The following is a 24,590-nucleotide window of genomic DNA, read 5'->3' as shown; positions in this document are numbered from 1 at the left end:
TAGGGGGATATCTCTGCATGGTAGGACTTATCTAGGTATTATAGAGCAAATCTGTGTAGTGTGGGGCCTGGTCATATGTGTGGTAGTGTTCGGTAAGTCAGATTTACGGGCAACTTAGGCGACGTGAGGCATGTAGTTCTTTATGAGACAAGCATGAGATAAGTGTAAAATGTGTTGTGGCCGGGCATGGTGGCTCCCGCCTGTAATCCCAGCACTTTGGGAGGTTGAGGTGGGCAGATCACCTGAGGTCAGGAGATCAAGCCTATCCTGGCCAACATGGTGAAACCCCATCTCTACTAAAAATATAAAAAATTAGCCAGGCGTGGATGTGCCTGTAGTCCCAGCTACTCGGGAGACTGAGGCAGGAGAATTGATTGAACCTGGGAGGCAGAGGCTGCAGTGAGCTGAGATTGCGCCACTGCACTCCAGCCTGGGCGACAGAGTGAGCCGCCGTCTCAAAAACAAAAACAAAACAAAACAAAAAAAAGTGTTGTGGAATGGGGGCTCTGTATTATCATGTGATGCTGCCAATTTTAGGAGCATGTATTTTGGAACATGTTTGTGAAGAGCAGGGGTATCCACATGTTGTGAAACAAAAATATGTGTGCGATAAGGTGTGTTTGTGTGATGTAGGACATATCTATAAGGTTAGGATGTGTGTGTGTGTGTGTGTGTGTGTGTGTGTGTGTGTGTTGTGGGCCTGTGCCTTGTGGGGCAAGGCTGGGTACAACACACAGCCTGGCTTCCAGTCTGGGTATTGTGGGATGTGTTATAGAGCAAGCCTGTGCACAAAGTTCTTACTTGTGATGCAATTCTGTGTGTTGTGAGTGATGTCTGGTTGGGGTTCCCGTCTGTAGGGTATGTGGGTACTATGGCAGGGTGTCTGTGTGCTGTCGAGTGTTTCTAGATGTTCTAGAGCTAATCTATATACTATATGGTGAGTCTTCGTGTTGTCAGATGATTCTAGACGTCTGGGGTAGGCCTTTTTTTGTTTTGGTAGTAAAGACAGTGATGGCTGTAATATAAATTAACAATTCTAATTGTTAGTATGTGCCAGGCAGTGTACTAAGCACTTAACAAATCTTAATGTATTTATTATTCACAACAACCCTCTGAAGTAGGCACTACTGTTATCTTTGTTTTACAGTTGCACAAACTAAAGAACAAAGAAATATACTTACCCGAGGTGATACAATCAGCAAGGGATGGGACCTGGATTCAAACCCAGTTAGTATGGGTCTAGAGGCCTTGCTGGTAACTATTACACAAGCTGTATTTCTGTTGTCCTAGGCCAGAGTTGTGGCTCAATAGCATGGAAAAGCACGTCTGTCCACCATGATGGAAATCTTTACATTGGAGGGGCAATATGTGTGTTGTGTGTCTACCGACTGGGAAATGTTTATGTGCACCGTCGGTTTTGCACTGTAGAGTTAAGTCTGTGTTATGATGCAATTCTGTGCATTGTGGAAGCAATCTATGCGTTTACACGCATCACTGTGAATCATAAGGCACAACTAAGTGTGTTGGATATGATTCAGTATGTTACAGAGTAAGTCTGTGGTATGTTACAGAGTAAGTCTGTGCCCTGAAGGGCTTGTGTGTACACTTAGGGTGAGTCTCAGTGCTCGATGGTGTTTGTGTGAGTTGTGAGGCGAGTATTTATATGGATGGGTGAATCTGTGCATTTTGGTGAATTTCTGTGCATGGCTGGGCGTCTCCTGTTTTGTAGGCAGCAGCTTGAGCTACTTTGTAATCCCAAGGTGCTGGGATTACAGGCGTGAGTCACCACGCCTGGCTGGAGCAAGTATTTGTATTGTGTGGTGAGTGTGTCTTTTGTGACAGGAATTTGTGCACTGTAGGACAAGTTTGTGTGCTGTGGCCCAATCCTGTGCATCAAGGAGTGATATATGTTGTAAGACGTACTGTCGCATATCTTTGTGGTGAGGTCAACTTGTCTGAAAGCTATAGGGGGAGTCTCTGTAGTATGGGTTTAGTCTGTGCTTTGTGGGGTGATTCTACGTGCTCTGGGGGAGTGTCTGTGTAGTGCTGGGCAAGTCTGTGTCCTGATGTGATGGTCTGTGGCCTGTGGTGCTTGTCTGTACACAATGGGGTGAGTCTGTCTGTTGTGGGAGGGTCTTTGCGTCGCGATGCGGGTCTTCAAGCTGTCTCATGAGTCTGTTTCCGGGAAAGTCTGTTTCTTGGCAAGAGTCCCAGTGCTCTAAGATGAGTCTATGATCTGCGGTGAGAGTGTGTGATCTCAGGGGTGTCTGTGTGCCCCGGGGAGAGTCTGTTTCCTGTGGGAAGAAGCTGTATACTCTGGAGAAAGTCTATGTGCTGTGGGGAGAGTCTGCTGGCCTTGAGAGTATGTGTGCTTGTCGGGGAAGCCATGTTCTATGGGGCAAGTCTGCATGCTGTGTGTTTCCTAGAAAGGGTTCGTGTGATGTGGGAACAGTGCGTGATGCTGGGATTGTTTGTGTGTCTTACTAGGGTCCTTATGTGGGGGGGGGCAAGTCTGTGTCACGCGGGGTACGTCAGTGTGCCTTAGGTGAGTCTCTGCATTAAGGAGTACATATGTGCCTCTGGGAGAGTCTAATGATATGGGGAGTGGGGTGTCCATGTGTTCTGGGGAAAATCTTTCTGCTGTGGTGCTTGTCGGTGTGCCTTTGGATATGTCTGTGTACTGGAAGGCAAGTGTGTGTACTGTGAAAAGAGTCTGTGTGCTGTGGGAGTAAATGTGTGTTTGTGTTTTCTGGCCAGTGTGCGCATTAAAGGATGAGTTTGTACACTGCGGATACAAGTCTGCTTCCAGGCAAGTCTCCCTTGGTATCTACAAATAATAATAGACAACGCTTACATAATGGTTACTACGTGCCAGGCGCTGTTCTAAACATGCTGTTAGCATCCCCGTTTTACATCTGAGGAACCCGAGAGATTTAAGTAACCGTCCCACAGTCATGCAGCTAGCAAGCAGCTGAGGTCTGAAACCAGGCAGTCTGTTTCCTGTTCTCATACTATTACGATTCCCCTCGGGGCCCTGAGGGCATCGGTGGCCTCAAACCTTAAAAAGTCACTGGTGAGCATATAGAAAGCAGTTAATTTGGGAGGAAAGAAAAGGAGCGGCTAAAAGCCTTCCAAGCTTTATAAAAAAAAAAAAATGCTCCATATACAATAACGATGGCAGCTTAGCTCAGAAAAACTGACGTCATGTCTGCCAAATAACTCCAGCCACTGCGGCCCTCCGGACCCCTCCCCTGGCCTCACAGCCGCATTCTGCTACTGCAGTGGAGCAAATGCGCATGTCCTGGCGAGCTGCCATTGCCAGGGAAACCAACCTCCTCATAAACAAAACACAGTCTAATGCGGCAAGTCAGGAAACTACTGGGACTGAGGCTGTGAGCCAAAGGAGCCCTTTGCAATAACCGCGGGCAAGGCAGCCTCCCACTCACGCGCCCCCACCCCGCCCTTTTTTTTTTTTTTTTTTCCAGAATTAGTAAAGCTAGAGAGGCCAGGAGCAGAAGTCAACAGAGAAAGACAGCTTCGTTGGGGGCCCAGGAGAGGTTTGGTAATAGGTAGCAAGTGATTTTAATTGTCAGATCTCTCTGGGCAATATTTAACCCATCTCCCACTAAAAAACTCCTTTATGTCTTGAGCCTTACACCTGCAGTGAAAAGAGGTGGCCCACTGGTGTGTGTCCCTGTCTAGGAGAGGTAATGGCAGTAGTGGCATGGATTAGGACTCACCCTAGCTCCTTTAAAACCCTACGTGAGACTGCGACCAGCAACAGGCTGGCAAACATTATTTACTTCTACTCCTCATACATTTCTTGTATTTCCCTCTCATATCATTCTAGAAAATTCCAGGAACTGAGTGGAGGCAAGTTTAACTCATTGAGTATCTGAAGAGTAAAAAAAAAAGAGGTTGAAGGAGGAACTTTAACCCCGGGGGCATTTTTTTTTTAACACACAATTGGGATATCAGGTGTGCCCAACAGGAATAGCACACCTGAAACCGTGGTTTCCTGTATTTGGATTCCTTAAATTTTAATTTGCAACAAGAATGTGACAAACGTAACATATTTAAAATGAAAAAAATAACCTGTTTAAAATACTGCCCTAATCTGCATGTGCCTAGGATTTTTGAAAGGCACATGCACAAACATGGTGCTCTAGCATGCTGTCAGAAGCTGCAGGAAGGTAGGAGTACTATTGCGAAATGTAACCATCTTGGGTAAAGAGAAAATGGCCGACCTGTGGAAAGCTACACCCTATCTAATGGAAAAACAGTTGTTGCGTTGGATTATTCAATAAGTGATGCTGAAACAATCAGTGACCTATTAGGGGGAAAAAAATTTAATCCTACTGTATAACATATATCAAAATGAATTCTAGGTGGATTAAAGAGTTAATTGTAAAAAAATGAAGCAATTAAATAACTAGAAAAAATACAGGTGAATACACTAATCAAAGGAAAGAAAAAATCACAACACTTAAAATGGTCAGATATGGAAATCTAACATGTAAAACTGTAAAATACCAAAAAAAAATCACCACCATAAATGGTAAAAATTAATAGGAAAACAATGGCTGGAAAATAATGTTTATACCACATATAATAAATAAATGAGGTGATAGGTGTTGGGAGGAAGAAACCTCAAACTGATTCATACCATTTGATCCAGGAATTCCATGTCTATGAATTTTTCCTAGGGAGAAAAAACCAGAAAAGCACATAGAGATTTATATGGAAAGATATTCCTTCAGTTATTTATAACAGCAAAAATAATGTACATATAAACATTCAATAGTCAGACATTTAGTGGGACATCTATATGATAGAAAATTATACATCCACAAAACATCACATTCTTGGGAAATATTTTAAAATATGGGGAATTGCTCCCAATATATATTTAATGGATAAAACAGGTTAAAAATTGTATGTACATGTGATCTTCATTTTTATAAAATATATATTTCTATGCATTTATTTGGATATATTCAGAGAAAAGAGACTGACAGTAATAAGATTAACAGTAATTATCTCTAAGTTATGGGATTATGGGTAATTTTTATAGTCATCTTTAAATTATTCAAAATTTACTACAAAGACTATGATATTTTTATAATAAAGGGGAAAACATCATTTTTAATATTTTAGTAAGTATATAAAAGCACCGGAAGCACAGAGAGGAGGGTGTAGAAGCAAAGACAAAATACCAATATAGGCCAGCGGAGGATCACGCAAAATGAGCTCATTATGTACTACTGAAAGATTATAGCATTATTTGCATGTCAGTATGTATAGAATTTCTTATACAAGATGGAGTCCTGGCAAATTTTCTTCGCTACACCAGAGAATGGTCACATGTCCCTGGATGCGTCAGTCACTCTCTTTGCCGCAGTGCTGTGTTCAACGCCCCCTCCCTTTGCCTCCAGTATGTTCTCTCCCTTTCCCTCTGCAAAACATGCTACCAGCAGACATGTTCAACTTGGGGAAAATGGCCCATCTTGAGGACTTTCTTTTAAGCTTTTTCATTCTTATTTTACCTCCTGGATTGCTGCTTTTTTGTCATCTAACTAAAAAACGAATCTATTTATCTATCATTTTTCTTTTCCTCATGTTCAAGGGTCAATTTGAATTTCAAAGAAATAAACCCCCACTTCCCTTGTTTTTTTTTTTTTTTTTTCCATTTTTCTTGCAGAAACAGAGCTACAGAAGCATAGACATTTTCAGGAATGTTTCAGAAACAAACATAAAAGCTTTGTTGATAAGAATCTCTGCTATCTGTCTCACATCCCTTTTCAAAAAAAGAAGCACTGAGAACACTCTGTCTTTACTGTATAAATTGCTGTCCAAAAATACAAATGAATTTTTTCCAGTGAAGTCACAGTCATAATATTCATTATTACTTTTTCATGATTTTTCATCCTAAAGCCAAATTTTAATGTTTCTCATTGAATACACGTTCATATATCACATGAAGCAATCAATTTGAACATTATTACAAACTGCCCTCTTCCTCATTTTTCTCTAGTACAGACATCCCGTCACAGGACTCTCTCAATTTAAAAAATAAGGCGTCGTATCCTTTCCTGCATTGCAAAATAATATTTTTCTTACGCTCTCCCAGCACTGAGAAAATAAACCAGGTTTGAGAACATCTTGAATCATAACCCATTTCATCACGTCAAATACAAATATCATAAAGCTGAGGTACAATTCTGAAAGCAATTTGCCAATTTAGTAACATCTTCATTAAATCTTATTTTAGGAAATATTTTACAAGAACCACAAGGGGGAAGTTTCTATATTTCCTCCTAGCAACTCCGTCATTTAAGAAACAAGCTTTAAACTAGAAAAATGACCAGGTAATATTTAGAATTTAATTAATCCATTTCCCAATGCTGCTGATTAGAATCAGGGATTCCTACACAGTTTTGCATTATTCTGTTCCATCAAAACATGTCACTTGCTTTAAAAATCTTAGTCTGGATATCTATTTTACAAAATATTTCTCAGCTACTTACCAGCGGCACGCTGTCTCCCCACCAGCTCTGAGGCTGGCTGCCGCACTGAAGGAGTGGGGGCAAACAGCAGCGCAACAGCCACTTGGAAATGAGATGTGCTCTGAAAAAGGGATTATCCCTATGGAAAGAAATGAAAGGCCTTGAGATTATCCTCAAGAATTCTCCAAAAACATGAAATCATACTAAACATTATATGCTAAAATGTGCATGCTCATCAAAGGGCAGATTTTAATAGCTAAACCTCTAATCCAAAACACACTTAAGTTGCCTTGATTTCCAGAGGAACCCCTACAAAACTATGAGCTTTTGGCTCTCCCGTCTCCTAGCAACAGTCCCATTAACTTTTTTTTCTTCCTGCAGTGGTCCTACTAGGCATCAGAGAACATTGACAAGGTCTAGTCTCTGAGGATGAACATTACCATTTTGTTGTTCAGTATGCGTTTTCGCCCAGGCAAGTAATAAGGAAAGTTAGAAATTCAAATAACAAAGTCCCCAGAAGAAGATTTCTGATTCAAATGACATTCCACAGTGAAAAGCAGAAATTTTTCTGGTCCAATGCTGTCAGTAGAACCCTGTTCTAATATGAATCTGCTCAATGCTACCAAACTGTACAGTTAAAATCAAGTGGAAATTTTTTGTTACATATTTTTTCCTACAATAAAAAAGAGAGAAAGAACGATTCATTCATCCCACAAATATGTGTCGTGCCACAAAGTGAGGTATTCCTGTATCACCACAGTCAAAATATGGTGCTGGGGACAGGGATTATAAAAGTGAATAAAAAATAGTCCATCCTCCCTTTAAAAGTTCATAATGTAATAATATGCACAGGCTGCAAAAATAGAAGTATTTTGTCGAAGTTATTCTTCTTCTTTTCATCAGTTTTGGGTAACATTATCATTACAGTTGTTACATGATCTGCCCCAAAATACTGGACTCCCAATGGGTGGAAGAAGTAAAGAAATACATACTTAATTGTAAAATATATAAACATATATTCGTGTATCTCAATTGATCATGCACATTTATCTTTACAGTGTAGCTTTCAGAAAATTTTTACTTGTGTTTTCACAAATGTATTCATTTCAGAAAAACTTTACAACATTACATCATGACATAAACTGCTTTTAAAACTAATTTAATTTTTGCCAGATAGGAAGTATGTGGCAATTCAGTTCAATATCTTATAATAAAAAAAGATCAGTACCTTTACTATGTATTTACTATAGGCCAGGCGCTTTTCTAAGTACGAGGTGATGAACCTGAAAAGACTGTTATCATCACGTTGCACAGATGAAGAAACTGAAGAGATAAAGTAACGGAACAAGGACACCAACCTTTCTTACCCAGAGCTCGAGCTCCTCATCACAACATCATTGAATCACAAACATCGGAGTTCTTCTAAATCACCTGGAGTGTTCATTTTTTTAAATGAGGACTAAAGGGTACCTGTTCCCAAGTATTCTGTTTTGGCAGGCTAGGGGCAAGCCCAGAAATCTGTATTCTTAACAAACGTCATCATTTGGTTCTGACCAGAAAACTTAAATAGAATCTTTATTATTGGTAATGTTACTGGAGAAGTAAATTCTAAAACTATGACACATACACACACACACACACACACACACACACACACACACACACACACCACGTGTGTATATTCTGCATGGTTAGAACAAAGGAGTAAATGCATTTTTTGTGTGTGTTTCTTTTTGGAACCAGAGTTCTCACTATAGGAGAAAGGAGATACAAATATGAATCTGAGAAAGTGAAGAGAATCCTAAAGAAACCTGTGGTGACAGATTTGAATTGGAAGTTTTAGTATTAACTCATGATTTCCTAAGACAAATCTTCCTAGGTCCATCAACAGAAAGGAGGCAATGACATCCCAGTAGCAATTAATACGATACACCAGCAGCAATGAGTACATCTAATGCCCAGCTATTAGTTTCTAAATACTGTTACCTACTAAAAGAAAGCAAGTTTTACTGGAAAAATAGCTGACACTATATAAGGGGCAGGAAAAACACAAGTGAGCTTGAAGTATCTTGTATTATAAGCCAAAAAGCACTTGAAGAACGATGAGAACACATCAAAAAGACACAGGAGATGGCTTGAAAGGGCTCTCACTGGCTAAATCTGGTACAATTTGAATGTCAAAAGGAATAATAATGGTCGTTGACTATAAAACATAGAATATAAAAATCCATGAGTCCACAGTCATAGTAAAAAAGCAAAAGTGGTAATGGAGAGGGTAACTGCTTTGTTCCAGAAGAATAACAGAAAAGAAAAGAAACTGCTTTTTTCTAAAAGAATATACATGTGTAAAGAATGACAGAATTTGTAACTGACCATTTAGAAGCCATCAGTACAGGCCGGGCACGGTGACTCACGCCTGTAATCCCAGCACTTTGCCTGTAATCCCAGAACTTTGGGAGGCCGACACAGGTAGATCTCCTAAGGTCAGGAGTTCGAGACCAGCCTGGCCAGTATGGTGAAACTTCGTCTCTACTAAAAATACCAAAATTAGCTGGTCATGGTGACAGGCGCCTACAATCCCAGCCACTTGGGAGGCTGAGGCAGGAGAATTGCTTGAACTCTGGAGGTGGAGGTTGCGGTGAGCTGAGATCGTGCCACTACACTCCAGCCTTGGTGACAGAGCGAGACTCCATCTCCAAATAAATAAATAAGAAAGAAAAAAAGAAAGAAGGCCGGGCGCGGTGGCTCAAGCCTGTAATCCCAGCACTTTGGGAGGCCGAGACGGGCGGATCACGAGGTCAGGAGATCGAGACCATCCTGGCTAACACGGTGAAACCCCGTCTCTACTAAAAATACAAAAACTAGCCGGGCGAGCTGGCGGGCGCCTGTAGTCCCAGCTACTCGGGAGGCTGAGGCAGGAGAATGGCATAAAACCCAGGAGGCGGAGCTTGCAGTGAGCTGAGATCTGGCCACCGCACTCCAGTCCGGGCGACAGAGCGAGACTCCGCCTCAAAAAAAAAAAAAAAGAAAGAAACCATCAGTATAATAACAGATTTAGGCAAGAATCATCAATGCATACCAAAACCATTAGGCAAAACACTGGGGAAGAGAATATTCACAGGACTTTGAAGTATTGCCCACAGGCTACTAATTAAATATAAAAGAGAAATATGTGCATTTTCAATGGAGTAATTTGGAATACCTCTGCCTTAACTGATTAAACTTCATGTCACCAATAATAGCACAAACTGAAATGTGCCTTTTGATGTGATGAAATGGGAAGCACACGTCATCTATTTAAGTGCTAGCCAAAAATATTTTATCTGAAGAATCAATCATTAAATCCAGATTGTGGAACAATCTAGAAGACAGCTGGCCTGAACCCACCTAACTATTTTTAAAAAGCGGGGGGTGGGGTGGGGTGGGGTGGGCAGGGAAACTATCCTAGATTAATGAAGATTAAAAAGATACAATACCAAATGCAATGTAACAATAGGTTAATCTTCGGTAAATCTAGGTCAAGTATACACAGGTGTTCACTGTGGTTTTTTTTTTTTTTGAGCTTTTCTGTAGGCTTCAAGTTATTTTAAATGAAAAAAAAAAAAAATCATTGGCCAGGCACAGTGGCTTATGTCTGTAATCTCAGCACCTGGGAGGCCAAGGCGGATGGATCACCTGAGGTTAGGAGTTCAAGACGAGTCTGGCCAACATGGTGAAACCCCCATCTCGACTAAAAATACAAAAATTAGGGCCGGGTGTGGCGGCTCATGCCGGTAATCCCAGCACTTTCGGAGGCTGAGGCGTGTGGATGACCTGAGGTCAGGAGTTCGAGACCAGCCTGACTGATATGGTGACACCTCATCTCTACTAAAAAATACAAAAATTAGCTGAGTGTGGTGGTGTGCCCTTGTAGTCCCAGCTACTCAGGAGGCTTAGACAGGAGAATTGCTTGCACCCGCTTGAACCCAAGAGGCAGAGGCTGCAGTGAGCCAAGATGGAGCCACTGCATTCCAGCCTGGGTGACAGAGCGAGACTCTGTCTCAAAAACAAAAGAACAACAGCAACAAAATTAGCTGGGCATGGTGGCAGGCATGTGCCTGTAATCCCAGCTATTAAGGAGGCTGAGGTGGGAGAATCACTTGAACTTGAGAGGCAGAGTTTGCAGTGAGCTGAGATTGCCCCACTGCACTCCAGCCTGGGTGACAAAGTGAGACCTCATCTCAAAAAAGAAAAAGAAAAAAGAAAGAAAAGAAAAAATTATTAAAAGGTAAATTTAGCAAACAAAGAGGAAAATACTTTCAGAAAAAGAATTATTGCACAATAATCATATTTAAAATTAAAATCCATATACATTTTGCAATTAATGATAATCAGGTTTGTAATTCCAAAGTTAGAGAAAGAACTTTCCATACTGACCAGATGGAGGATGAATACAACTGGGCTTCCGTATCCATGAGTTCTTCATCTGTGAATTCAAAGTTGAAAATATTTTTAAAAAATCCATCTGCACTGGACATGTATAGACTTTTTTTTCTGTGTCATTATTCCCTAAATAATACAATATAGGCATATCTCATTTTGTTGCACATCACTTTATTGCACTTCATAAATCTTGCATTTTTTACAAATTTAATGTTTGTGGCAACCCTGCATCTAGCAAGGCTATTGGTGTCATTTTTCCAACATGTGCTCACTTGGTGTCTCTGTCACATTTTGGTAATTCTTGCTATATTTCAAACTTTTTCATTATCATTATATCTGTTATGATGATCTGTGATTAGTGATCTTTGATGTTACTATTGTAATTATTTTGGGGCGCCATAAACTGTGCCTATATAAAAGGGGAACTTAGGCCAGGTGCGGTTGAAAGGGCATACCACAAGAATATTTCACGTCAAAGCCTTTTGTAAAGCGTGTACCCACCCCATTGCTAAACCTAGCAACAAAGTGAAATAGGGCAAGGTTGAAAAACAACTCCCAAACTAACTTAGGCAAACAATTCCAGGAATCTAGAAAGCAGAACAGACCAGGTGAGCAGACTGGGAAAACAAGCCCCTGATAAACGTCATCAGTGTTTCAAAATGTAACCGAAATACCAGAAATGGCGGGAACCGATCATAATCAGCCAAATCACCTTGTTCAAATGTCAGCCAGTCCTAAGTATGATGTGCACAAAATCCCCTATGACTCTGTACCTGTTTACCGCTGACTATAAAAATGCTGTCTGGAGCCCAGTTAAGGAACTTTCCCGCTCGTCTCATGACTAGTGAGGAAGTTCCAGGTTCGAACCCGTAATAAAGATCCTTGCCGCTTGGCTTTGACTCCGGACTCTGGTGGTCTTCTCTGGGGAATAAGCGGTCTGGGCATAACACCACCACGCCCACCTAATTTTTGTATTTTTAGTAGACATGGGGTTTCACCATATTGGTTTTCTGCTGCTGCATTAATTCACTTAGAATAATGGCTTCCAGCTTCATCCACGTTCCTGCAAAGGACATGATTTCATTCTTTTTACGGTTACATAGTATTCCATGGTGTATATGTGCCACATTTTCTTTATCCAACCCACTGCTGAAGGGCAACTAGGTTGATTCCATGTCTTTGCTATCATGAATAGTGCTGTGATGAGCATATGAGAGTATATGTCTTTTTTGTTTGTTTTTGGTTTTTGGTTTTTTGGTTTTTTTTTTTTAGATGGAGTTTCACTCTCGTTGCCCAGGCTGGAGTGCAATGGTGCAATCTTGGTTCATTGCAACCTCCACTTCGCAGGTTCAAGTGATTCTCCTACCTCAGCCTCCCGAGTAACTGGGATTACAGGTGCCCACCACCATGCCCAGCTAATTTTGTACTTTTAGTAGAGGTGGGGTTTCACCATATTGGCTAGGCTGGTCTCAAACTCCTAATCTTAGGTGATCCACCCGCCTCAGCCTCCCAAAGTGCTGGGATTACAGGTGTGAGCCAATGTGCCTGGCCGAGTGTATATGTCTTTTTGGTAGAATGATTTGTTTTCTTTTGGCTACATACCCAGTAATGAGATTGCTGGATCAAATGGTAGTTCATTTAAAGTTCTTTAAGAAATCTCTGGTCGGGAGTGGTGGCTCACGCTTGTAATCTCAGCACTTTTGGAGGCTGAGGCGGGTGTATCACCTGAGGTCAGGAGTTCAAGACCAGCCTGGGCAAGACGGTGAAATCCCGTCTCTACTAAAAATGCAAAAAATTAGCCAGGCATAGTAGCGGGTGCCTGTAATCCCAGCTACTCAGGAGGCTGAGACAGGAGAATCACTTGAACCCAGGAGGCGGAGGTTTCAGTGAGCCGAGATTACACCACTGTACTCCAGCCTGGGCAACAAAGAGTGAAACTCTGTCTCAAAAAAAAAAAAAGAAATCTCCAAACTGCTTTCCACAGTGGCTAAACTAATTTACACTTCCATCAACGGTATATAAGAGTTCCCTTTTCTCTGCAGCCTTACCAGCATCTGTTGTTTTCTGACTTTTTAATAATAGCCATTCTGACTGGTGTGAGATGGTATCTCACTGTGGTTTTGATTTTCTTTTCTCTGATAATTACTGATGTTGAGCATTCTTTTCATATGTTCATTGACCACTTGTATGTCTTCTTTTGGGAAATGTCTTTTGCCCACTTTTTAATGTGATTGTTTTTTCTTTCCACTTCTGTAAATTTTATAATTAGAAAACTTAGAAAGGCCAGAAAAATGAAAATTTAATATACATTAAATAGAGAAAATCAGTAGCATACCTGTATGCTAGCAACAACTCATTGGAAAACAGAAGTTTTTTAAAAAATATATAGTTCCAAATCCTATATATAAATAGGATATAAATAAGATTTGGAATTTCTCTGAGTATTCTTTTTTTGTTTTTTTGTTTTTGTTTTATTTTGTTTTGTTCTTTGAGACAGAGTCTAGCTCTGTCGCCAGGCTGCAGTGCAGTGGCATGATCTCGGCTCACTGCAACCTCCACCTCCCGGGTTCAAGTGATTCTCCTGCCTCAGCCTTCCAAGTAGCTGGGATTACAGGCGTGTGCAGCCACGCCCAGCTAATTTTTTTATTTTTAGTAGAGATGGGGTTTCACCATTTTGGCCAGAATGGTCAGTCTCCTGCCCTTGTGATCTGCCCACCTCGGCCTCCCAAGGTGCTGGGATCACAGGTGTGAGCCACCGCACCTGCCCTTTTTTTTTTTTTTTTTTTTAATTATACTTTAAGTTGTGGGATACATGTGCAGAATGTTCGGGTTTGCTACATAAGTATACAAGTGCCATGGTAGCTTGCTGCACCCATCAACCCATCATCTACATTAGGTATTTCTTCTAATGCTATCCCTCCTCTAGCCCCCTACCTCCTGACAGGTCCTGGTGTGTGATGTTCCCCTCCTTCTGTCCATGTGTTCTCATTGTTCAACTCCCACTTATGAGTGAGAACATGGAATGTTTGGTTTTCTGTTCCTGTGTTAGTTGCTGAGAATGATGGTTTCCAGCTTCATCCACGTCCCTGCAAAGGATGTGAACTCATCCTTCTTTATGGCTGCATAGTATTCCATGGTGTATATGTGCTACATTTTCTTTATCCAGTCTATCATTGATAGGCATTTGGGTTGGTTCCAACTCTTTGCTGTTGTGAATAGTGCTGCAATAAACATACATGTGCATGTGTCTTTATAGTAGAAGGATTTATAATCCTTTGGGTGCATACCCAGTAATGGGATTGCTGGGTCGAATGATATTTCTGCTTCTAGACCTTTGAGGAATTGCCACACTGTCTTCCACAATGGTTGAAATAATTTACACTCCCACTGACAGTGTAAAAGTGTTCCTATTTCTCCACATCCTCTCCAGCATCTGTTGTTCCCTGACTTTTTAATGATCACCATTCTAACTGGGGTGAGATGGTATCTCACTGTGGTTTTGATTTGCATTTCTCTAATGACCAGTGATGATGAGCTTTTTTTTCATATGTTTGTTGGCTGCATAAATGTCTTCTTTTGAAAAGTGTCTGTTCATATCCTTTGGCCACTTTTTGATAGAGTTGTTTTCTTTGTTGTTGTTGTAAATTTGTTTAAGTTCCTTGTAGATTCTGGATATTAGCCCTTTGTCAGATGGATAGATTGCAAAAATTTTCTCCCATTCTGTAGGTTGCCTATTCACTCTGATGATAGTTTATTTTGCTGTGCAGAAGCTCTTTAGTTTAATTAGATCCCATTTGTAAATTTTGGCTTTTGTTGCCATTGCTTTTCATATTTTAGTCATAAGGTCTATGCACATGCCTATGTCCTGAATGGTATTGCCTAGGTTTTCTTTTAGGGTTTTTATGGTTTAGGTCTTACGTTTAAGTCTTTAATCCATCTTGAGTTAATTTTTGTATACAGTGTAAGGAAGGGGCCCAGTTTCAGTTTTCTGCATATGGCTAGCCAGTTTTCCCAACACCATTTACTAAATAGGGAATCCTTTCCCCATTGCTTGTTTTTGTCAGCTTTATCAAAGATCAGATGGTTGTAGATGTGTGGCGTTACTTTTGAGGCCTCTGTTCTGTTCCATTGGTGTATATACCTGTTTTGGTACCAGTACCATGCTGTTTTGGTTACTGTAGCCTTGTGGTATAGTTTGAAGTCAGGTAGGGTGATGCCTTCAGCTTTGTTCTTTTTGCTTAGGATTATCTTGGTTATATGAGCTCTTATTTGGTTCCACATAAAATTTAAAGTAGCTTTTTTAAATTCTGTAGAGAAAGTCAGTGTTAGCTTGATAGGGATAGCATTGAATCCATAAACTACTTTAGGCAGTATGGCCATTTTCACGATATTGATTGTTCCTATTCATGAGCATGGAATGTTTTCTCTTGTGTTTGTGTCCTCTCTTATTTCCTTGAGCAGTGGTTTGTAGTTCTCCTTGAAGAGGTCCTTCACATCCCTTGTAAGTTGTATTCCTAGGTATTTTATTCTAAAAAAGAAAAATCCTCTAAGAAAAAGACAAACAACTAAATAGAAAAATGCACAAAATAGTTGAACAGATATTGCATAAAAGAGGCTATCCTAGTGGCTAATATAGTAAAAGATGCTCAGCTTCATTAGTTATTAGGGAAATGCAAACCACAGCCATAATTAAATCCCTCTAAATATCCACCAGAATATCTATAGAGAAAAAGTACTGGTGACAATGTGGAGTAACTGCAATCCTCATACATTGCTGGTAGGAGTGGTACAAACACTTTAGAAAATTGTTTGGTAATATCCAGTGAAGCTGAACATATCCACACTTTATGACCCAGAAATACCACTTCCAAATGTAATGCAATAGAAATGTGTTCACATGTTCACCAAAAGACATGGACAACAATGTGTATAACAGTACAATGCATAGTTGCCCCAAACTTGGAGACTATCCAAGTGTCCATAAAAAACAGAATGGGGCTGGGCACAGTGGCTCACACCTGTAATCCTAGCACTTTGGGAGGCCATGGTGGGAGGATTGCTTGAGTCCAGGAGTTTGAGACCAGCCTGGGAAACATGGAGAAATCTCATCTCTACAAAAAATACAAAAATTAGCTAATTGCATTAATGTGCACCTGTAGTCATGGCTGCTTGGGAGGCTGAGGTGGGAGGATCGTGAGGCAGAGGTTGTAGTGAGCTGACATTGTCCCACTGTACTGCAGCCTGGGTGACAGAGCAAGACCCCGTCTCAAAAAACAAAACAAACCAAAAAAACAAAAATAGATGAATAAATTGTGGTGTATTCATAAGATATAGAAAACTCTACAACAATGAGAATAAATAATTTACAGCCACATGCAACAAATCAGTGGATCTCACAAAAGTGATGTTGAGTGAAAGAAGTACATACTATATAATTCCATTGATATTTAGACCTTTCAGCTGAGCCTAGTGGCTCACACCTTAATCTGATCAGCACTTTGGGAGGCTGAGGCAGTAGGATCACTTGAGCCTAGGAGTTCGAGGTTATGGTGAGCTATGGTTGTACCATTGCATCTCCAGCCTGGGTGACAGAGCAAGACCCTGTGTCTTAAAGAAAAAAAAATTAAGACATTCCATCGATATTAAGTACGTAGTATATAATTCCATCAGTAATTTGAGTTGTATATAAAATTGATTTATATGTTGTGCTTTACAGTGTTCTAATGGGCTTTCTAAACATTATGTTTAAATTTATATGGCTTATATGTCTATAACACCAGCAGCTAAGTAAGCATCAAATTTGTCATTGCATTTCCCTCTTTAAACAAACCTGTGGTAAGCAGAATAATGGTCCCCCAAAGACATCCATGTCCTAATGTCCTAATTACTAGAACCTGTGAATATGCTACTTTGTAAAGAAAGGGACTTTCAGATGTGATTAAATTAAGGGCCCTGAGAAGGGGAAATTATGCTGGGATATCTGGGTGAGTCCTATTCAAAATCACATGCATCCTTAAAATTGGAGAACCTCTCCCAATGTGGTAGGAGGGAGATGTGACTATGGAAGAATAGTTAGAGAAATGCTAATTGCTGGCTTTGAAGATGGAAGAGAGAATAATGAGCCATGGAATGAGGGCAGTCTTTGAAGTAAGAGAAGGCAAAGAAACAGATTCTCCCCTAGATCCTCCTAAAAGGAACGCAATCCTGCCAACGCCTTGATTTAAGCCCAGTGGAAAACATATGGGATGTCTGATTTACAGAACTGTAAGATAATGAATTTGTGTTTTTTAGGCAGCAGGGAGGGCAGGATCTCACTCTGTTACCCGGGCTGAAGTACAGTGGCAAGATCATGGCAGCCTCAACCTTCTGTGCTCAGACAATTCTCCTGCTTCAGCATCCCAAGTAGCTGGAACCACAGGTACGTGCCACAATGCTTGGCTATTTTTGTTTTATTATTGTTTGTACAGATGGGGTTTCCCTGTGTTGCCCAGGCTAGTCTTGAACTCCTAGGCTCAAGTGATACTCCCACCTTGGCCTCCTAGAGTGTTGGGATTTCGGGTATGAGCCAGCACACCCAGACAATTTGTATTGTTTTTGAAAAACCAAGTTGGTGGTAATTCGTTGTAGCAGCAATAGAACACTGATATATCTTTCTTCTCCTGATTTTTAGTTGGAAAGGCAACATTTAAAAAACTCTCATGCTTTCATCTCTTATGAGTTCCCACTGTCAGTAGCAGCAGCAATGATCCTGTAGTGCAGGAAGTGTGGCAAGATTGAGAGTTATGAACTGTATTGGATAAATCAGATATGCAAGGAGAGAAGGACACAAAGGGCTTGTCTTCCGTTTAACCCCAGTTCAACTGTCGTTGGGGGTTCTGTCATGAAAACAAGTGCTGTTTCTGCAAGGTGCAGAGGCCAGGGCAATGCTCCTATCTGCTCTTGATTTAATAACAAAAATACCTTCGTAAATAAGGAAATCGTTCTAGTAAGTATTTGGCATGCCAATGATACTAAAAATCCATTAATGCATCTGAGAAGTGATTATTCCTCCCTGAATTGGGGCCAATAAGATGACTCTTTGAGGTCTCCAACAAGAGAATAATATAACCAAGCAGAGAACCTGGCTGTTTAATTAGCAAGCCTGAAAAGTAATGACTTGTGAGTGTGCCAACCAATGCTGACCTACTTTCTCCACCCACATTCTCTGATAGAGACCTTTGATGTTTTTCCCCCAAGAGTTCTTTAAAGTGTTATGAAAACACAGCTTCAATACAATTTTCCTAACCTACACCTACACCCTATACAGGAATTCTGGAACCATAACTCAAACTATCATTTCATATAGAGCATTGACGTGTCATTAATTTCTCTCCAAAAATCCAAAGTCAGTTTCACTGGGTTGAAATTAATGTGCTGGCAGGGCACTTTTTTCTGCTCTTCTGTTTGGAGTCAAATCTCCCTCTGCCTCTCACTTATAAGGACACTTGTGATTACAATTAGGGACCACCCAGATAATCCAGGATAATCTTCCTATCCCAGGACCCTTCACTTGATCACATCTTCAACGACTCTTTTCCCATATAACAGTCACAGGTTTGAGAACTGGAATGTGGACATATCTGAGGGGTCTATTATCAGTCTACCATAATACATTAGCTATTCCATTCCTGTTAAGTACTCTGGAGATACCTCTGCCTAAGTGTACCAGGAAACAGGTACAAGAATTTACATAGGTACATAGGTACATTTCTCAAAATGCAAAATAGCCTGGAAACCACCCAGATGCCTATTGATAGGTGAATGGATAAGTAAAGGGTGGTATATTCACATAACCAGAAATTTATCCACCAATGAAAATGATTTATCTATAGCAACAGACAACATGAATAAGCATTAGAAACAATGATGAGTGAAAGAGCAAATCCTCACTTACTAGTGTATATGGTATGATACTGTTTTTATAAAGCTCAAAACATGTCAAATATTGACTAGGGATGAATATGTAGCAAAACCACAATTTTCTTTTACATGAAAGGCAATGAAAAAGACAAATTTCAGAATAGTGGTCACCCCTGGGTTGGTGGAAAATGGAGCAGGCTGGAGGTGTGGGATTAGAGAGGAGCACCCAGGTAACTTCAACAGAGTTGGAGATGCTTAAGATTTTATGTTGAGTGGTGGCTCCTTCTGTGTTTATTTTGTTATGCTTTACAAAGCACATATGTTACAAATGTTTCTTCATATGTATCAGATGGCACATTTAAAAATTACCTAGGTGTTTAGCAGCACTATGTTAGGTCTCTTTCATAGCTAGGTATACAGACTCATTCATAATTGCTTGAAAATACAAAGGGATTGGCCAGGCATGGTGGCTCAGGCCTGTAATCCCAGCACTGCGGGAGGCCGAGGCAGGCGGATCACTTGAAGACAAGCCTGGCCAACAAGGTGAAACCGTCTCTACTAAAAAATGCAAAATTTAGCCAGGCATGGTGGCAGGCACCTGTAATCCCAGCTACTCGGGAGGCTGAAGTAGGGAGAATTGCTTGAACCTGAGAGGCAGAGGTTGCAGTGAACTGAGATTGTGCCACTGCACTCCAGCCTGGGCGACAGAGCGAGACTCCATCTCCAAAAAAAAAAAAAAAAAAGGGATTTATTGCAGGAATTCATATGGATTGGAAATGGAAAGCATTTGGGGTTTGAGGCAGCCTAGGTACTAACTACTTTCTCCTCTCCTCTTCCATAGTCTATGTAGTCTTTATTTCTGTTTTTTAACTCTTCACTTCAAATTCTCTGAGCAGGGAGGATCTTTTTGATTGGTCAGTTACCATCGGCTGTGGAGAGTCGCCAGTGGGTATACTGGTCTAATCATCTGTGGCCATGAGGGTAGCCAAATTCATTTCCTCTCCAAGCTTAAGGGTGCTTCCCTCCCCGCCCCTCCTCGTCCCCTAAATAGGCAGTAACGGAACAGTGGAACTAGCAAGTACTGTGAAAGGCTTTATGATTGTGCAGAACAGTCTATCGTTTCCTGGTCATGAAAGAAGACTCTCGGTCCCCTTCTAACATAAGCCAACTATTACATGCATAACAAACATACTCTGGTTTCCCCTAGCAGGGTTACAACCAAAGGCAAGCCCTGCTATGGCATCCCAAGGTTAAAAGCTGCATCTCAGGTTCAAAATAAACTGCTGATCATTTTTCCTCTGGCTCGGCTGTTACTTCTCATCATTTTGCCACTACGACTCGTAAAATGTAACCACTTGTATTTAACCACTTGTGTATATTGGATGTGTAAAACACACCCTATATACAATATCTGGGAAAGGGGAAGAAAAACATGACATTTATGCACTAACAATAATAACTTTAACAACAACTAAGTACAGATGAAGGCAGTGGCTCTTATTTCCATAGCTAGACACAGCTGGCATTTATTATTTCCTTCCTGTAAGCTCATTTTGTGTTTCCATTGCCTTTATAGCTACCAAGGGCTGTCAACTGCAACATCTTCCTATGTTTGTTGCTTTGATGGCAGAACGAGCAGTTTTAGGTTTCAATTCAATGGAAGAAGTTTCTAGGTGGAAGCATCCCTCTATTGGATACTAAGACTTCCAGACAAGCAGAGTCTTAAAGCCTGGGAGTAAAACTTTTGCAAGTGATTCCCACTTTGTTTGCTAAATGAATGAGAACACCTCTTCTTAGGAGGGGCCACTGGACTCCATCTTACCTCTCTTAGTCCCTTTGGGCTGCTAAAACTAAAGGTTATTAACTGGGTGACTTGTAAATAACAGATATTTATTTCTCACTGTTCTGGAGACTGGGAAGTCCAAGATCAAGGTGCCAGTGGATTTGGTGTCTGGTGAGAGCCCATTTTCTGGGTCATAGATAACTATCTTCTTGCTAAGTCCTCTCATGGCAGAAGGAGCAAGGGGATGCTGGGATGTCTTTCACAAGGACACTAACCCCATTCATGAAGGCTCTATCCTTATGATCTAATCACCTCCCTGTCTTTACCTTACCCACTGTTTGGAAACACAAGGCAGAAAGGGGCCAATTAGTGAAGCAGAGACCAGCAGATGATGGGGCTCCCCACCAGGAAAAGCAGCCTGTGGTCCTGTTTCACCTCAATAGCCTGCTGGATTAAAACATTTATCTATTCAAGAAAGCCTGACTCACCGCATGCTCTTGTATTTGACCCATCTATAACAGCAAACCTCATTTTGGAGGGTGAAGGTTGTTGAGGCAAATAAGGGAGGATGTGTACATTTCTCTTAGCCAAGAGATAGGTCTTTTGAGGTCCCTAAAACCACACTCATTTTTTTTTTTTCATGTTAGATTTCCTTCCATGAAATTGTCCTAGACTGTCACTTTCTGGTCTAAACTCTTCTGCCTCCAGCTCTTGGTTACCTGACATATGGCATGCTTTTGTTTGTTTGTTCTTTAAAAAAAAAAAAATGCTTGATACCTGCTTTGCTTGCTTCCACAATTCATTCTGTGCCCAGTAATTTCTGCCACCCATTTCTTGTACCCTGGTATGATATGGCCACATAGATCAGGTTTTGAATCCTGGCTCCACTAACTACTTTGCTAGGTCATCTTGAGCAAGCAAGTTAATTAACATCTCCAATTTATTATTCATTGAAGAGAATGGATGTAAGAAGCTTAACAGGGTTTCTGGCACAGAGTTCATAATTTATTTCTTGTTCTTCCTTCTTTAAATAAGTCATAATCTTTCCAGGCTTCATATTTCCCAACTGTCTGGACTACTAAATAACAACACATCCTTTTAATCATCCTGCCTCAGCCTCTCAAGTAGCTGGGACTACAGGCGCACGCCACCACGCCCAGCTAATTTTTCATCAATGTCATCAATTGAATCAAAGAATTGTTTGAGTCCCTACTAAGGGTAAGACCTGTTTTACATTCTTTTGGGCACACAAATAACTGAAAAATAATTCTTGATTTCTCTGAGTTTTTTATCCTACATGGAGAATACTGGGGTCTGCTATATCATGACTGTAATATAGATCAGGTATGACAAGCACTGTAAGAAAAATACAAGTTTGCATGCAAAGGAGGAAGAGGCTGCCACAGGAAGGCTCTGTCAGCTATAGACTGATTATTTTTGAGAGTAGCGTTCCCCAAATACAAAGTGCTCTCTTAACGTCATCAGTAGGTTCTTGGAAACTGACTTTAGGCAAAACGGCTTATAACAACACCAATTTCACATAGGTTAATTGATACAAACAAGAGTCAAGTTCTGATCATTTCTGGTCACAAAAACACCTTGAAACTTTTATTTTTTTTTTTGAGATGGAGTTTCACTCTTGTTGCCCATGCTGGGGTGCAATGACACAATCTCGGCTCACCGCAACCTCCGCCTCCTGGGTTCAAGCAATTCTCTTGCCTCAGCCTCCAGAGCATCTGGGATTACTAGCATGTGCCACTATGCCCAACTGTTTAATTAGCAAGCCTGAAAAGTAATGACTTGTGTGCCAACCAATGCTGACCTACTCTCTCCACCCACATTCTCTGATAGAGAACTTTGATGCTTTTTCCCCAAGAGTTTTTTAAAGTGTTATGAAAACACAACTTCAATACAAGTTTCCTAACCTACACCTACACCCTATAGGAATTCTGGAACCATCACTTGAACTATCATTTCATATAGAGCATTAACATGTCATTAATTGTAATACTTGCCAATTTTGGTTGTAAATTGTTTGGCATTATTTTGTAAAGCAGAACATATGCATATCCATATTCCTAACGTTTCTGTAACAAAACACCACAGATTTGAAACAAGAGACATTCTCTCACAGTTCTGGAGTTCAGAAATCCTAAGTCAGTTTCACTGGGCTGAAATTAATGTGCTGGCAGGGCACTCTGTTTTCTGCTCTTCTGTTTGGAGTCAAATCTCCCTCTGCCTCCCACTTATAAGGACACTTGTGATTGCAATTAGGGACCACCCAGATAATCCAGGATAATCTTCCTATCCCAGGACCCTTCACTTGATCACATCTTCAAAGACTGTTTTCCCATATAACAGTCACAGGTTTGAGAACTGGAATGTGGACAAGACTAATATGCATGTGCTTCTTTTTTTTTTTTTTTTTGAATTGGAGTCTCACTTTGTCCCCAGGCTGGAGTGCAGTGGCGCAATCTTGGCTCACTGTAACCTCCACCTCCCGGGTTCCAGCAATTCTCCTGCCTCAGCCTCCTGAGTAGCTAGGATTACAGGCACCCGCCACCACACTCGGCTAATTTTTTTTGTATTTTTAGTAGAGATGGGGGTTTCACCGTATTGGCCAGGCTGGTCTTGAACTCCTGACCTCAGGTGATCCACCCGCCTCGGCTTCCCAAAGTGTGGGATTACAGGAATGAGCCACCACACCAGGCCATACATTCAAACTTCTAAATAAAGACCAAAATACTTCTAATATTAAACAACGAAATAAATATGAGTTATGCATACATTTAAGAAAGATTCATAAAAACAAGACAATGATTTACCCAATTTTTGTTGTTTTTCAGACGCGGTCTCACTCTGTACCCCAGGCTGAAGTGCAGTGGTGCAATTACGGCTCACTACAGCCTCGACCTCTCTGGGCTCAGGTGATCCTCTCACCCCAGACTCCCCAGTAGCTGGGACTACAGGTGCACACCACCACACCTAGCTAATTTTTTGTATTTTTTTGTAGAGACCATGTTTTGCCATGTTGCCAAGGCTGGTCTAAAACTCCTGGGCTGAAGCGATCTGCCTGCCTTGGCCTCCCAAAGTGTCAGGATTACACTTTGAGCCACTAGGCCCAGGCTACCCAATTTTTGGTGAATCAATGAGTGAAGGTGGTTATAGTAGTGCTGGGTTAAATTAAGGAAGAAATGTTTGCAAAATGAAAAACGTAAGCAACAGCTCTTACCACCATGCAGTTAAAATACACACACACACACACACACACACCACACACAAATACAGTAGGTCTGCTGAGTGCTTTCAGATCTACTGTTGTATATTTGTATGATTATCGTAGACTTATCAGTTTTTACTTTATAATAATTTGTATTTATTTATTTTGATTTTCCAGCCCATTTATTCCAGTTCAGGGTTAATGCCTATCTTGTCAGTTCAGGGTGTAAGGCAGGAACCAGCCCTGGACAGGATGCCATCCCATCACAGGGCACATTCATACACAAACTCACTCAGACCGGGACCATGTAGAGACATGCCCCTTCACCTCATGTGGACATTTTTGGGATATGGGAGGAAACTGGAGCGCCCAGAGAAAACCCAGGCATATATGGGGAGAACGTGCAAACTTCACACAGGCAGTGGCCCCAGCTGGGTGTCAATTTTTTTTTCTCATCAACATTATAATGGAATGAGGTTCTTCAAGGATCTGCTGTATGATACTAACCCAGAGTAATTTTTCAAATTACTAGATTTAATGAATCAGAATTGCTAAGAAATATGCCGGATAATCTAAATACTTAACAAGCATCCCAGGTCATTCTTCTCATTAGGGAGATTTGGGAAATTTCTAGACGAGTGCTTCTCTAGAGTTAATGTGCATAGGAATCACCTGGGATCTTGTTTAAAATGCAGTGTTAGGGCCGGGCGCGGTGGCTCACATCTGTAATCCTAGCACTTTGGGAGACAGAGGCGGGCGG

At 41.0% G+C, this 24,590-nt stretch overlaps 1 protein-coding gene and 1 pseudogene across 1 annotated transcript; one reads left to right on the top strand and one right to left on the bottom strand.

The window, feature by feature from the left end:
- Window positions 1–1,828: 1,828 nt before the first annotated feature.
- Window positions 1,829–7,893, bottom strand: LOC105509893. Its single transcript, XM_011939378.1, has 4 exons — window positions 7,874–7,893; window positions 6,528–6,645; window positions 4,667–4,702; window positions 1,829–2,827 (listed from the first exon to the last, which is right to left on the bottom strand). The coding sequence occupies exons 1-4, from the start codon at window positions 7,891–7,893 to the stop codon at window positions 2,423–2,425; spliced, it is 579 nt and encodes a 192-aa protein (XP_011794768.1). The 3' UTR covers window positions 1,829–2,422.
- A 10,186-nt stretch (window positions 7,894–18,079) lies between these two features.
- The window catches only part of LOC105509892, a 7,560-nt pseudogene continuing 1,049 nt past the window's right edge, over window positions 18,080–24,590 (top strand).

This window comes from Colobus angolensis, unplaced genomic scaffold (assembly GCF_000951035.1).
Source record: "Colobus angolensis palliatus isolate OR3802 unplaced genomic scaffold, Cang.pa_1.0 Scaffold180, whole genome shotgun sequence".
Lineage (NCBI taxonomy): Eukaryota > Metazoa > Chordata > Mammalia > Primates > Cercopithecidae > Colobus > Colobus angolensis.
The sequence above is the reverse complement of the archived record's forward strand: the minus strand, read 5'-3'. Positions and strand labels throughout refer to the sequence as shown.